Source organism: Chiroxiphia lanceolata, chromosome 1, assembly GCF_009829145.1.
Source record: "Chiroxiphia lanceolata isolate bChiLan1 chromosome 1, bChiLan1.pri, whole genome shotgun sequence".
Lineage (NCBI taxonomy): Eukaryota > Metazoa > Chordata > Aves > Passeriformes > Pipridae > Chiroxiphia > Chiroxiphia lanceolata.
In genome coordinates this window covers 151,741,483-151,754,997 of record NC_045637.1, presented here as the reverse complement: position 1 = coordinate 151,754,997, position 13,515 = coordinate 151,741,483, and the positions used below count along the sequence as shown (strand labels likewise).

Here is a 13,515-nt window from a genome sequence, read left to right as displayed (position 1 = left end):
ATTGAATTTCGAGTCATGTATTCCAGCTCCCAGTAATTGCTAGAATAGTAATGTTGACAGAAGAGTGCCCCTTGGATAGAGGTTTTACTTTTTTTTGTTGTCTTCCTCTTGTCTTTTGTGTTTTTAGCCACCAGCTAAATACCTCCTGCCAGAACTGACAGCATCAGACTATGGGAAGAAGTGTGTGGTCATTGATTTAGATGAAACTTTAGTGCACAGTTCATTTAAGGTAAGTAAATTCAAAAGTGATCTCTTGCAGCTTTAATCTGTCAGTGAATGCTGCAGGAACTGTTAAGCCTCTTAACACTTGAACTCGTCTTACAGGCTCTCCCAGGATGCCTGGGAGTTCTCATTGCTGCTCCTATGGTTATTCATCCTAATTTAGTTGTAAGGGGAGGAACACACATATTGTTTTTTTATTTTTTGACTCTGAGACAGTCACATTGGCTGCAACAAGGCCTGGAATAGGTATTGACTTCATGGCTTTAAGTATTTCAGCAAGAACCTGTATTTTAACTGATGCAAAATGTGTTGCTATGGAAATATGGGTTTAATATTTAGTTTTCAGAGCAAGAAAGCAACTACCATTTAGTTGTTGCTATTGAGTCAGTCACCTTTGAGAAGCAACTTTTATAACCCCTCAGATTTCAGCATGTGGTGGAAGTAGAGGTATTTTTCTATTGTTTAAGTAGTGCTGAAGTTGGGAGACTTCAGAAATAATCTGTTGGCTCAGAGTACTGACAGCATTTCTGATTAGCAAATCTAATACATGATAAAGCATCTGCTGGTTTTATACATTGATTGGAGAATTTATGAGAATTAATAGTTACCTTACTACTGGCAAACTAAAATTACTACCTTTATATTCTTCTAGTTGTTGCACTCCATTTTTCACTGCTGGCTTAAACACCACTTTTTAATCCTTCTAGTAGTTAGTTGCCAGCATTTAAAATGCAAACTGTAATTCATGCTGTGGTTAGAATTTGGCAACAGCCTGTCTTTGTTGGCTTAAAGAAAACCTTATATGGAGATATTAGAACAAATACTCCTCTGCCTCAAACAGAAATTAAGATTTTTCTCTGTCTTTATTGTGCCTGATGGTATATAACAGTTTATGGTGGTGCACAGGAACCCCTCAACCTCAGTGCCAGATTTGTCTTCTATACCCAGACTGAGTTTGCGCTGGGGAGTTTTTCAGGGAGATGAAAAACACAGCTGGATTGGGAAGGGAAGGAACCATGCCTTCCCATTTTACCAAAAACCAAAAGTAGGGAGGGAAAGCTGAATTTAAAAATCTAAATTTATATAATAATAATAATAATAATAATGAAGTATTAGGCTTAGTGTTATCTGAAAGGTAGAAATACAGGTTTGCTTTCTGAATGCTGTGGGTAACATTCAAATTATATTTAATGGGCATTTAAATGATATTAAATAGATATTTAAAAAATGAAACTATTATTCTGCTTAATGATGAGCACTGAATAATTTTTTGTGTTGGGAAAAGAAAACTGTTCCATTTTTGTGTGAGGTCAGTAGTGTTAGGCAGATGTTGGAGTTTCTGCAGTAGTAGTCTTATGGTTACAAAGGTGTTATCTTAAGATAAAAAACCCTGTGAGAGGGGTGTGTAAGAGAAAACCAAGTGTTGGAGGAAAGGGCTGTAGTTGTTCAGTGGCTGGCACTGTCCAGTGGTGCTGTTCGGGTTTTGTTTCAGAAAGGGAAATACTTCAACTGAATCAAGACCATTAATTATCATCAAAAATAATATGTTCCAGCAGAGCAGGGGTTTTAATGCCTCTGTGCACCCTGCTCTGCCTGGATAATCAAGTTACTCCTGCAATTTCTTTTAGTTTGTGGGGTTTTGGGGGTATTTTTGGTGGGTTTTTTTCTTTCATTAAAACATGTCTGCTCTAACCAAGCAGGTCCCCACTTAAAAGCATACATAAATTTGTGATTTTTAGTACAAAAAAGGGTTTATTTAAAACACCTGATACTTTAGAATTCGTAATTCTGTTATGAAATGGGCTTCATGTTTCAAATGCAGATTACATGTTTTTTTAACACAACCAGAGAGGCAGAATATTTAAAGTGCTCTTTCATGAAAGCAGCAACATCTGAAGGAGGGTAATTCTCGTCTATTTTATACCCCTGCATATTTGTGAAGCTTTAAGGAGGTACTAGTCTTTCATGTTAGGTGCATATTAAAGAAATAAAGTTTGGGGTTCCTTGGCAAGAGTAAAAAAGGAATAGATAGACAGGATAGTTATCATTCCCATCATAGAAACAATAATAGGAGCAAAAATAATAAATTTTTAAATCAAGGAGATGTAAACATGGTTCTGTGTAAAATGTATTAAACCACATGCAAGTCTGGAATGCAGTCGTATTCAAAAGTGGCTGTGAAACGCTCTCAGAACATTTAAAATGCTGACTTTTTTATTAAAACAGAAACAGTTCTGACTGAAGATTTTCAGTGGAAATACATTGTCTCCTTTCAGGCTCTGTCTCTGTGGTTCCTGCTGGAGGCACGTACGTGCTTCACGTGCACAACCCCAGAAACCTTCATCCAGCAAATTGTTGGAGACTTTCCTCCTCTCTCCCCACCATGACAAAGCACAGAACCCCCCAGTCCATGCTCCCTTTCCTTATCACTTGTGCCAACAAGAAAACAACACAGTACCTGAAATTTAAGTGGAGGAAGCAAATATGTAGTTAAGAGTAGTTTGGTCGGTGTTGCAAAGTCTAAGGGTGAGCTTTTATTTGTTAGGAAAAAAATGGAAGTTGTTTAAACAGAATGTGCTTTTCTCTGACGTCTGGTTGGTGTAGCTACTGTTAGGATTAAATTTTGTAAAAGCTGTAGTTTTATCAGTGGATTTCAAAACCTCAGTAGCTTGCAGTGACCTCTTCTTTTTCTGCTGCTGCAGAGTATTTCTCTTGCTTAAGGGAGTCATGCATATATAAATTCTTCAAGTGTGTGCAAGCCTCTTCAAAGTCTGCAGGGAGCTGGCACCCACTGGAAAACTGGTGGCTGAGGCTTATTGACAGTTCATTTGGGTTTCTTTTTAAGGTGAAACTTCAGAACATTTTTGTGTACTTTTTCTGTACAGCTGTTGGACATGCTGCAGAGTACCTTCTCTATCTGAGGGGCTCTATTTAGGGAAGAGATGGAAGCCTCCCCTCTGTCTTTTCCTGAAGCAGAAAGGGGAAATTGCTCAGTGTCAGCTAAAAAAAAAAATAAAATCTGGATTGAACTGTATGTATTTGAGGAAATCTTCAGGTTATACTTGCACAGGGGTCATCGGCAGGGTGGAGTTTTCCAGCATCATCTGCTCCAGAGTCTGGTTGCCAATCCTGGTTGATCAGGATGAGTAAATTCCGTGTAGCTTCTCCTTTGCCCTCTGACCCAGCACTTCCAGGTGTCAGATCAAACCATCTTCCTCATTACTTTGCTCCTGAGAGAGGGTGTTGCCCTCCATAGAAATTCCTGCGGTCATTTTGCTCTCCTTGTAGGAAGGTTTGTTCATAGTGCAGTGAGAATCTTGTTTCTCCAGGGAATGGGATCAAGGTGATGCTGTCAGGTTCGTGCTGCAGGATTCTCTTTTCCCACCATCTTTCACAGAGCACCTGTTGAGGCTCACCAGTTTGTGATCTGCTCTTTACCTTGGCTGCTTCTCTGCTTTCTTGGCACCCCCTTGACCCCCTGAATGGGTCTGAAGTCTGTTTCTAGTCTCACAGATTCTTCAGGGGTGTCTTCTTGGTGGTTCCTGAGATCAGTCTGATCCAGAAAACCAGGTGGGAAGGTCTGTACAAGCGTAGTAGAGGTGAGTGAAGACGTTTTCCAACCTTAGCTTAGTAACACCAGTTACCCAGACTGCTCCCAGCCCTCGTTCTAGGCTCTTATCCATGGAGCATATTGTCTGTTAATCAGTCATGTTAAAATTGTATTTGGCAGCTCTGTCTCAGCCATTTCCAAGCTGCAGATGATGGAATGAGTTACAAGCTTCAGCCAGGCATGTTTACATGGCTACTTTTTTATCATGGACATAAAGCATGAGCTGTACCCAAGGCTTCTGCCAAGCTGAGTGTCCATTTGAACTAGTAAACATTGTTAGCAGCATGTTCCCAACTACCACTGCTGTCTAGCCAAGATTAGATTATGTACTCTTAAACTGCCTACAAGGCCACTTTCCTGCTTTCCAAAGCAGTTTTACTTGACCAGCAGTTTTTCACAGTAAGTCTTAAGAAATAAGTTGTGATCGACAGGCTAGAAAAGTGGATTCAAGGACTTGGGCAGAGTGTGTCTGCTCTTCCCTTTGGAATTAAAATGCAATTTTACATGATTAAATTGATTGCTATTGGTTCTCGAAGTGTGGCATCTTGAGAATCAATTAGCTATACAACTTGAGTCTTGTTATATTCAGATATAACCATTAGGTATTACTGTTACCGCTGTCTTTACTTTTAATTAATTACTGCTTGATGACCCAGAATAGAATATGTGAAGCACATAGCTGATTTTCTTGATTATCAAGTATCCACACAGACTTGGTGGAAGAGTTTAGCCAAATAGATGTTTTCCTGGCAAACAGACTCTCAATGGTAGAGGGGGTTATTCAGGCAGTGAAGTGTATTACGTTGTATGAAGCTCCAAAATATGAGAGAAGAGGGAATTGCAGCATCCGGGAATACAACTGTGAGGCTTCTGACTTGGGTGTGTGAAGAGCACACACAGAGTGAATTTGTACAGTCAGTAATGCTTATTAACTTGTTCCTGAGAAGTAGGTGCTCTTCCCTTTTACAGCTCTGAAATTCTCCCTCCAGCGATCGCGTTTTTAACGTTGGTTGTTTCCTTGTCATTCTTTCCAGCCAATTAGCAATGCTGATTTCATCGTTCCTGTCGAAATCGATGGAACCATACATCAGGTAAGTGCTGCTGTTCCTTCAGCATCGTGTCCTGAGTGTCCCAGAGTGTTCTCTTCCTCCGTTTGCTGCTTTGCATTCAGTAACCTTTGCAAAACACGGAAACTGTGTATTCTGGAATGTACCATCCAGAAAGGCATCCCTGTTTGATCAGGTAGAAGCTCTGTCTCAGAGAGCTTCAATCAAATTGATTCTTTGTCAATTTTAAAACATTTTCAAACAGCAGATGATCTAAGAATGGGATTTCAAACATGACTGGAACCCAGAAAAAGCTACTTGAGTACTGCATTTCTCATTCCTTCCAAGACAAACAGGACATAAGTTGGCTTTAATGTCTGTTGGTAGCTCATATGGACCAAACTTTACAAAGGTAGTAAGGAAGAACAGACATTCCTCAGGTTTTTGTGGCAGTCTGTGTTTAATTTCTGTCCTCTTTTATTCCTGTAAGTAATAAAAGTTCCTCTGATAGGAGGGTTTTTTTATATACTTCAGCATATTTTAAAAGGTCTGGACAAAATTGCGAGGAGACTAATTTTTATGTCTTATTCTTTAAGAACTTCACTTGTGGCTCTGAGAAATGGTTTTCAGTAAATGCAAAACACCCATAATTTGAAAATCAATCCCCTTCATGTATTTTAGCTTGGTCTTTAATCAGTGGTCTTTTCTGAAACCCCCGAATGAGAGAAATAACAGTGCCATAAATTTTCCTCTTCAGACAGACATTGAAGTTCTTGCTGGAGATGAGTTAAACAGGTTAATTTGAAGTTGAGCCTTTCTGATACATGAACCTTGCAAATTGTTTGAAGCATCTTCTCTGCGGAGTGTTGTAGGTTACAGATAATGCAGTCATTGAGTTGCAAATCTTCCCTGGATGTGATTTAATGGAGATTTTTAAGAACTTTAATTGTTGAAATGTTGGGGGGTTTTATATGGATTATTTTTACTTGGACAGAGAGTTTTTTATTTTAATCTTGGACTAATTGATAGATCGTAAAGTTCATAGTTTTGTTTCGTTTCCTCTTATGAAAACTACCCATGTAATTGTCACTCTTAAAATAATTACTAAATATCAGTCAGTGGACAGAAACATGCTTTAAAGTAATAGTTGCTTTGACAGTTTTTACACTGTGCCTGTTTCATGTAGAAAAACTCAGTATCTAGGTTACTTACAGCTGTACCATTCAGCAGAGCTGATGCTTAAAACACTAAGTGATGTTTTGGGAGATTTGTGATACTGTCAGTCCTGATTTGATGTGGGCTTTAGTTGTGTTTGGTGCTGTAAAACAGACATTTTCTCTCCTAAAACTTTGTAGAATGCTTTTGAAAGTGAATTTTTGAGTGGCTTAGAATTCTCATCACTTAGCTTGTCAAGGTGATATATTTACATTTTGAAACAAATCTCAATAAAAGACTGTCTGGGCTTTACAGTCAAGCACTTCAAAAGCCAGTTACTTTTCCATTCCCTGCTGCAAACTCTGAGATTCTTCACCAAACGTGATGCAGTTTGGCACTTGAGGTGACTGCATGTGGGGGAAAAGAGAAAACAGCAACAAAAAAAACCCCAAACAAACAAAAACCCCACAACTGGCCAGAGGGAGTGGATTTGTGCATCTCCTTCTCCTTGACAGAGAAGATCAAGTGAAATGAGTCTCTGACTGTGCTTTGCTGGAGACTTCCTGCATAATTTTCAAGGATATTGCTTAATCCCTTTTGTATTTCCAGTTTTTAATCTCTTAAAATATCCAGCTCTTAATCTCTAAAGCAGGTAAATACCTCAGTCACATTTGGGTGGTCAAAATAAAGGTAATTGTAAGGAATTTGTGGTTCTCGAAATAAAAGTAATTTACGTGGCACACAGAATAAGCAAAGTCTGTGTTTGTAACATCTCTGTAGGCAAAGTAATGTTCTGTCATTCAGTAATCTTTCTTTTCTTTTTACACTGTGACAAACTAAAGGGCAAAAAGGGATATTCTGGCTGAGTCTGTGCATTAACACAGGCTGTGGAGCTTTGACAACCTGTTCCCGCCTCAAACCTCTAATTCTTCAGTCACTTAGAGCATAAACATGAGCAATTTTTGTTATTTCTCAGAATTTGTCATCTGGGTAATGCTCGTCCATTTTCTTAAGCCGTTCATACACTCAAAGATTAATCATTGACCTTGGGAAATACTTCCACCTGTGTAAAACACCACGGGATATGTGAGATGTTGTCCTGTCCACAGTGCATATCCCTACCTGCTTTACCAGTAAGCCTGGTGCCTTATCAGGCACGAGGTGGTCTGGCAGGTTATTGTTGTCATTGAACTCTGCCTTAGAGACAGAACCCCAAGGAAAACAAACAGGGAAACGACCATTTCAGAAGTGCCCATTCAGGGAGAAATTCGAAATAATGTGAGATTGTTCGGGTCTCGTGCATCAAAAACACGAGTTGTGGCAAATTCAGTTGCCGTGCACTTGGAAGAGTTTTGAGATTTGCATACCTGACAAGTTTTTTCATGGTAAATGCTGTGTTTTTTGCTGCTCAACAGTGGTATTCAGAAAAATACTGTCTTTAGTTTGGGGAGTTTGTTTTCCCTTACATAATTTATAATCCAAAGGTCAGAGAAACTCTTTTTTTTTTTTTTTTTATATAGGGAGGATAATTCATCATCTTAAAGGGTGCTTGGGTAAACGAGCTTCCTGGATTAAAAAATAGCTTTTCTGAACACCCCTTTTCCCTCTCCCATCTTTCTTACTCCGGCCTGAATTACCTTATCTTTGGGAAGGATTTGTCACTTGATTTTAGAAGGAAATAAATCACGTGTGGAAGCACCTCCCTTTCTTCCTGTTGTGGGCCTTTAGATGCCTGCAGAGACTGTGCCCATCTGAGGGCAGCTGGAATTCCAGGAGAAGAATCCCATGCTTTGTGTTGGGAATGGTGGCACGGACACAGCTGGGCAGTTCTGATGTGAGCTGACCCTCTCTGGCCAGTTCTGTCGTTTCACTCTGGTTCTCTGGATAAAAGGAAACCAGAGCTGGTCTCCCACTCTACCAAATTACAAGGAATAAACTGTGGGAAGTTCAGTGAAATGTGTTGCAACTGAGAGGAGGCTTATTGAGGGGTGGAAGTAGTGGCTGGGGAAAGATGTTCAGCCTTGATGTGACTTCTGCCTTTGGAGCTGCTTCCCACTGAACAAGTGCAGAGTGACCAAAGCCCCCAGATCAGAAACTGCACGTTAAATGTAGCTTTAATCCCCAGTAAGGGAAGATTTTTAGGGTATAGTTGTCCTTTTGTCTTTTATCCAAATGACTTGCAGTGCCTTTGTGCCTTGCTGTCAAAGTGTAAAAGGAGGCAGCCAGGAGGAGTTTGATTTGGTGTTACTTGGAATTTCATTCTTAAATTTAATTTGTTGAGTAAAACTAGTTTTTAGTGTTTGGTTTCTTTAATTCAGTTAACAATTGCTTGTTTTAGTTGCTGAAAGCTAAAGAAACGTTTGGTCTGTGTACTTTGAGTGTAATATACAAAATGTTTTTTAATAGTGTGGGGGGAAAACGCTGTTTGAATAATAAACTTCCTTTCTGTAAAGCACAAAATCCATGGATTTCCTTACGGAAGGCTGTGGCCTGGTTCAAGTAATCCAGGATAGGCTGTATCCATTCTAACTGGCCTATTCTTGGTTACTTGCACTGGGAGACAACCACAACTGTGTGACCCAGCACGAGGAGGCTCGAGGACGTGTGTTATTTTCTGCTCAGAAGATGCACCAGCCCACGGAACTGGAGATCACGGGAGTTGGAGTTGTCTTGGGCAGATTTTTTGGTCATTACTTGGTAGATTTTGTTATTGTAAAGCAGGTTTTAGAAGGCAGCTCTTTGTGTCCCATTCAGTTGATCAAAATGGAGCTGGATTTCTCCTCTGGTTTCACAAATACTGAGTCTCTCTGGGTTAAGACTGCTTTGAGGTATAGAAAATTTATGTGGAAATACAAAATGCTTGGGAACAATTAAAGATAATTACTTGTGTTCTGCCATTAGCAGCTGTAAGAATCCTGTGAAAACATGCCTGCTGTCTGATTTGTGCTTAACATGTTGAGAGTAGGGTTCATTTTAAATAATAAAAAGAAGACTGTATTCCTCCAAATTCTTGCTGTGATAAGGAAGAAATTAGTTAACACACAATACACAAAAAAAATTGGAGGGATATTTTTTTTTTAATGCCCTAAAGACAGTATATAAATCTCAGAAAAATGCCAGGAGCCAGTTAGTCTAGAGACTTAAAATGAAGCCATCAGGCAACAGAAGAAAAAGCCAAGCCACAAATAACCAGGCAGCATTGAGATTCAAGTCCAGCCACTAACAAAGTAAAGGGGGAAAAAATTCCAAATGAGGAGGAAGAGGAGAAAAGAGCTGCACTGTCAGCTGAAGAAAGCTTTTTATGTGAAGTAAACCAAAGAGATTTTGTAGCCCAGGATACCAGTACACTTGGAGTTGCTTCCAGGGGCTAAGTAGGACTTCCCAAAGAAAACTTGCAGGAAAGTAACTATCCAAAGTATTAAGATATGCTGTTCTGCCAAAGGAAGAAAAATCAGTGTTGTTAAAAAAAAGAGGGGGGAGGAATTAGGGCCTTTTACAGAGGGAAATAATTAAAGAGAAAGTTTATTGAGACTTCATCCTAAAAGATGACATTTATTATTGATCAGGCATTTAACATGAGAAGCAAATCTGTTGGCCAGATCCCAGCAGGGAAGATTTAAGGCAAAACAGCAAGAAACTCAAGTAGTGGAGGTTGTGGGTGCCCTTTGGTGGAGCAGATCTAAACTGCAGAAGGGGGACAGCACAACTTAAAATACTGTGTATTTACAGCTAAACACTGAGGAGGTGCAGCATTAGGAGACCTGCAAATAGCCAGAAGAGCACTTCCTGCAAGGACTTGCCTGCAAATACAGCACAAGCCTGTGGTCTGGTAGCTCTTGGGCTGCAGCTCTGGGGTTGATTTACTGTGTGCTCTCCTTATGGAGGAGGTGGGTTATGTTGCAAGCAGCAAAGTTCATATCCTTGGCAGGGAGTTTGTAATTACATTCCAAGTGGAAATACTTCGCCAACACGGGCATAGATAGGGATGGAGAGCAAAGAGGAGTCTTCTTTTGCTGTGGCTGAGAACAATGGGCTTTAGAAGGGAAGTGAATGTTAAATTCCAGCACTAACTATCTAGCTAAGACTCTGGGGTGCCCCTTTTCTGCCCTCAAAAATATAATTTAAGGCTAAAGAATTAAAAACTTCATTATTAAGGAGTAACTTGGATCCTGCTATCTTTCTTCTTACAACTGTGAAGTTGGATTGTCTCTGGATACCCAAAAGCAGGGGGACTGCAGCTGTCTTTTTATCTGTGTCTTTAAAAAATTCAAAGGTAGAATTTAGAGAGGAAATACTACAGAACAACTTTGTTTAGTAAGAATTAATGAAAAATTAATTGCATTGTTATAGGGGAGGAAACTACTTGGTTTATGCCTGGTGGAATACAGGAAACGTTGCTGTAATTATCTGGAGAGAGTGGTGTTGAAGTACATCTGTTAACTGTCTTTAATTCATAAAATGTCACATTTACTTGATGGGTGAGGTGCTGCTGTGGTTGTTTTAAAAAAATATATATGGGTTATAAATTGTTATCTGTATCAGACTTTGAATGTAATGTTTATGAAGCCAGAAATAGTTTAGATAAATTTCATAGGAATAGCTTAAAGAAGGTCAGGGCTTCATGGTATGATCTGTATGCTACATAAAGTGGAAGAGTAACTAACATTTTTGATTTAGTCATTGAGGTGCAGCTCCATCATATATGTTGTTAATAAACCTTTGCTTTCGGACTGAGGTTTTCGGTTTCCAATTACACACTTTTTTTTCTTTTGCTGGAGGCTTTAATTGTTACACTTCAGTTCAAGCTGCTGTTTCTGTATTTTTCTCCTTCAGGCCTTTTCTCTGGCTACCTCCATTTTTTTACCTCTTATTAATATGAAGCTAGTAAAACACATAAAATTAATCTAGTTTTACATGTCAAGGAAGGAAATTCCTGAAATTTCAGTCAGTTCTGTGCCAGACTTCTTCACTTGAAATTTCCAGTATTGAGGATTATTTGCCAAACAAAGAAGATAAAATGCTGCCAGTGTTTTCTCTCAAACTTCTAATCTAACTGCAAACAAGATAGATAAATATTTTTTAAGCAGACTTCCCTCTTCAGCTTCCCAGTATGTTGTGAGCTACTTCCAAGCTTTCTGAGCAGCAGTTATCTTATCTTGGTATTTTCTGTGAATGCAAAATCATCTTGCTTGCTCTGGAAAGAGAGGCAGGGAGGCCCTAATATCTGCTAATCAGGTTGTTGACAGTAGGCAGCCAAGCTGCCTGTGTGGATGTCGGTGCAAAAAGGCAGTACAGCATTGCTGAGAGGATCTCTCTCAAGAGGAGAGAGATCTTGAGTATTTGCCATCTTTAGGGCGAGCTCCTTGTAGAAGATGCTGCAGACTTTGTTTTGAAAACAGCATTTTTAGACATTCTGTGTGGTGCTGGGAAGGCTTTTGGTGAACAGAGCTCCCTGCAGAGCTGGATGACTGATAACTCTCCATGGTGAGATATGGTACTTAGCACCTGGAATTTAAAAAAATGAAAGAATTAGCCACAGAGAGAAAACAGCTCCCTGTTGTGCAGTTCCTGTCATCACAGAGTTTTCATCGAATTTATTCCCTCTCTAAAGCTCTTCAGCACTGAAGGCACCGGCACCAAAACGGTTTTTTGGTTGAGAGACGCGAATCCTCGTTCCTTGAGAAGGCCTCCTCTCTCTCTTTGCCTTTAATGAGATTTTTCCAGAAGCATCACTCCAGATGATGCACAGTGTTTGCAGTGGCATAATCAGCATGGGGCTTGGCAGCCTGTGCGTGCCAGTCTCTCATTATTGGATCTCTACTTTTATCTTGTGCACTTCTTTTTTTATTTTCAGCATCTCGTTTGAACTGCTTCCCTGTTAACTTTTTTGTTTCTTCAAGTGTTAGGATTGCAGGAGTGGTTTGGTTTGGGTTTGTTTTTTTTTTTTTTAGTTTTCCTTGAGCACCATCTGACCTAAATGTCATTATCATTCCAGGTTTATGTTTTGAAACGACCACATGTGGATGAGTTTCTTCAGAGGATGGGAGAGCTCTTTGAATGTGTACTCTTCACAGCCAGTCTAGCCAAGGTTTGTTCCTCTCCTCATCTCGTTAACCTTTTCAGTGCTGCTCAGTGGACTTTTTGGTTGGGTTTTCTATGGATAATTATTTCCACAGTTTGGTACTATCTTAATTTTTCCCCTTCTTTTCTGCTTCTTTGTCTGACAGTGTGTACTTTGTCTGCTAGTGTGTGGGTAAGTGTTTCCATGGTAACACCATCACATATGGGCTCGTCTCATAATGTAGCCTCCATGCATTGCTCATGATGCCAATATGAAAGGCTCACAAGTTACCATGGTTATAGTGAGAAATTAGAACAAATAGCGTGCGAGTAAAGCAGCGCATTAAAGCCGGGCACGAAATAAAACACACCGAATTAAACGCCATCCACACGATCAACCAGTGACTCAGAAATTTGCTGAAAATTGGGAACACGGTTTTTTTGGGGTTTTTTTTTTTGTTCTGTCAAGGTGCAATTGCAAATCTGGAGTTGGAAAATGAGACGTTTTTTTGCAAAGCCTGAAACGTCAGCAGGAATATTTTGTGCCCTCTGGTCTGCAGTAGCGGTAGTAGTTCGTAGGTAGTTTTGTGGTAGATGTTACAGTAGTGGACTGATCTTAAAATTCTTCACCTTCAGTGTATTTGTGGTGTCTTGTTTGTGAAGTTATATTGGTTATTTCTAAATAATGCTCTAGCATGGCAAGCTTTTAGTGCAACCTAGTGATGGTAGAAGGGGGCAGGACCCTGATCTGTAATGCCTTCCAACACAGATTCTACCCTGAATTCTCTTTACCGTGTTCTGTTCAGTTGTTTTGTAAAAATCCTAAATACTGCAACAGTTTCATACTGAAGTAAGGTGTCTGTTAATTTTTCATAGTCAGAAGATGATTGATTTCAACATCAATTTTTTTTATCAGTTTAAAATACAGAAAAAAAAATATAGCAAAATGGTAACTCCCACCCTGCAATAATAAGTTACAACTACCTCTTTCAAGTATGTGGTTATTCATGTTTTTGGTTTATTTGGATACTTTTTCTTGGTCAGTTTATATCAATTGTTGGATTCTAAGCTGTGCCTCACCTCAAGTATCATCTTATGTATAAAGTGAGAATTTCTCTAGTATTGTGATATTTTTCCTTATAACTTCTTTGTCTGATCCTCTGTGGCCCAGTTATGCAATTTGGTAACCTTAAGAGTCTTACTGACCCAGTCACTCCAAGGGCATCACTTGGAAAAGCCACATCAGGCTCAGATGTGTTCCTTGCAGTTTATATTTAGAGGCACATGGAAACAAATCAGCTGTGGAAATGCTTCCTATAGATTTTCTGTTAGCACTGGCTGGTTTTACAGTAATGTTAGTTGAGATCTCTGGATCTGTCAATCTCTGGAAAACTCTTACAGTAACTGTAAGTTGGCCCTAAG

At 39.5% G+C, this 13,515-nt stretch overlaps 1 protein-coding gene across 7 annotated transcripts in view; it reads left to right on the top strand.

The window, feature by feature from the left end:
* CTDSPL (CTD small phosphatase like) overlaps positions 1-13,515 on the top strand; it is an 86,731-nt gene that overhangs the window by 59,804 nt on the left and 13,412 nt on the right. For all 7 annotated transcript variants that reach the window (XM_032708273.1, XM_032708263.1, XM_032708293.1 and 4 more), the window contains 3 exons: positions 128-229; positions 4,867-4,923; positions 12,029-12,121. In XM_032708273.1, the coding sequence (XP_032564164.1) occupies positions 128-229; positions 4,867-4,923; positions 12,029-12,121 (252 nt within the window). The remainder of the gene's footprint in view (positions 1-127; positions 230-4,866; positions 4,924-12,028; positions 12,122-13,515) is intronic.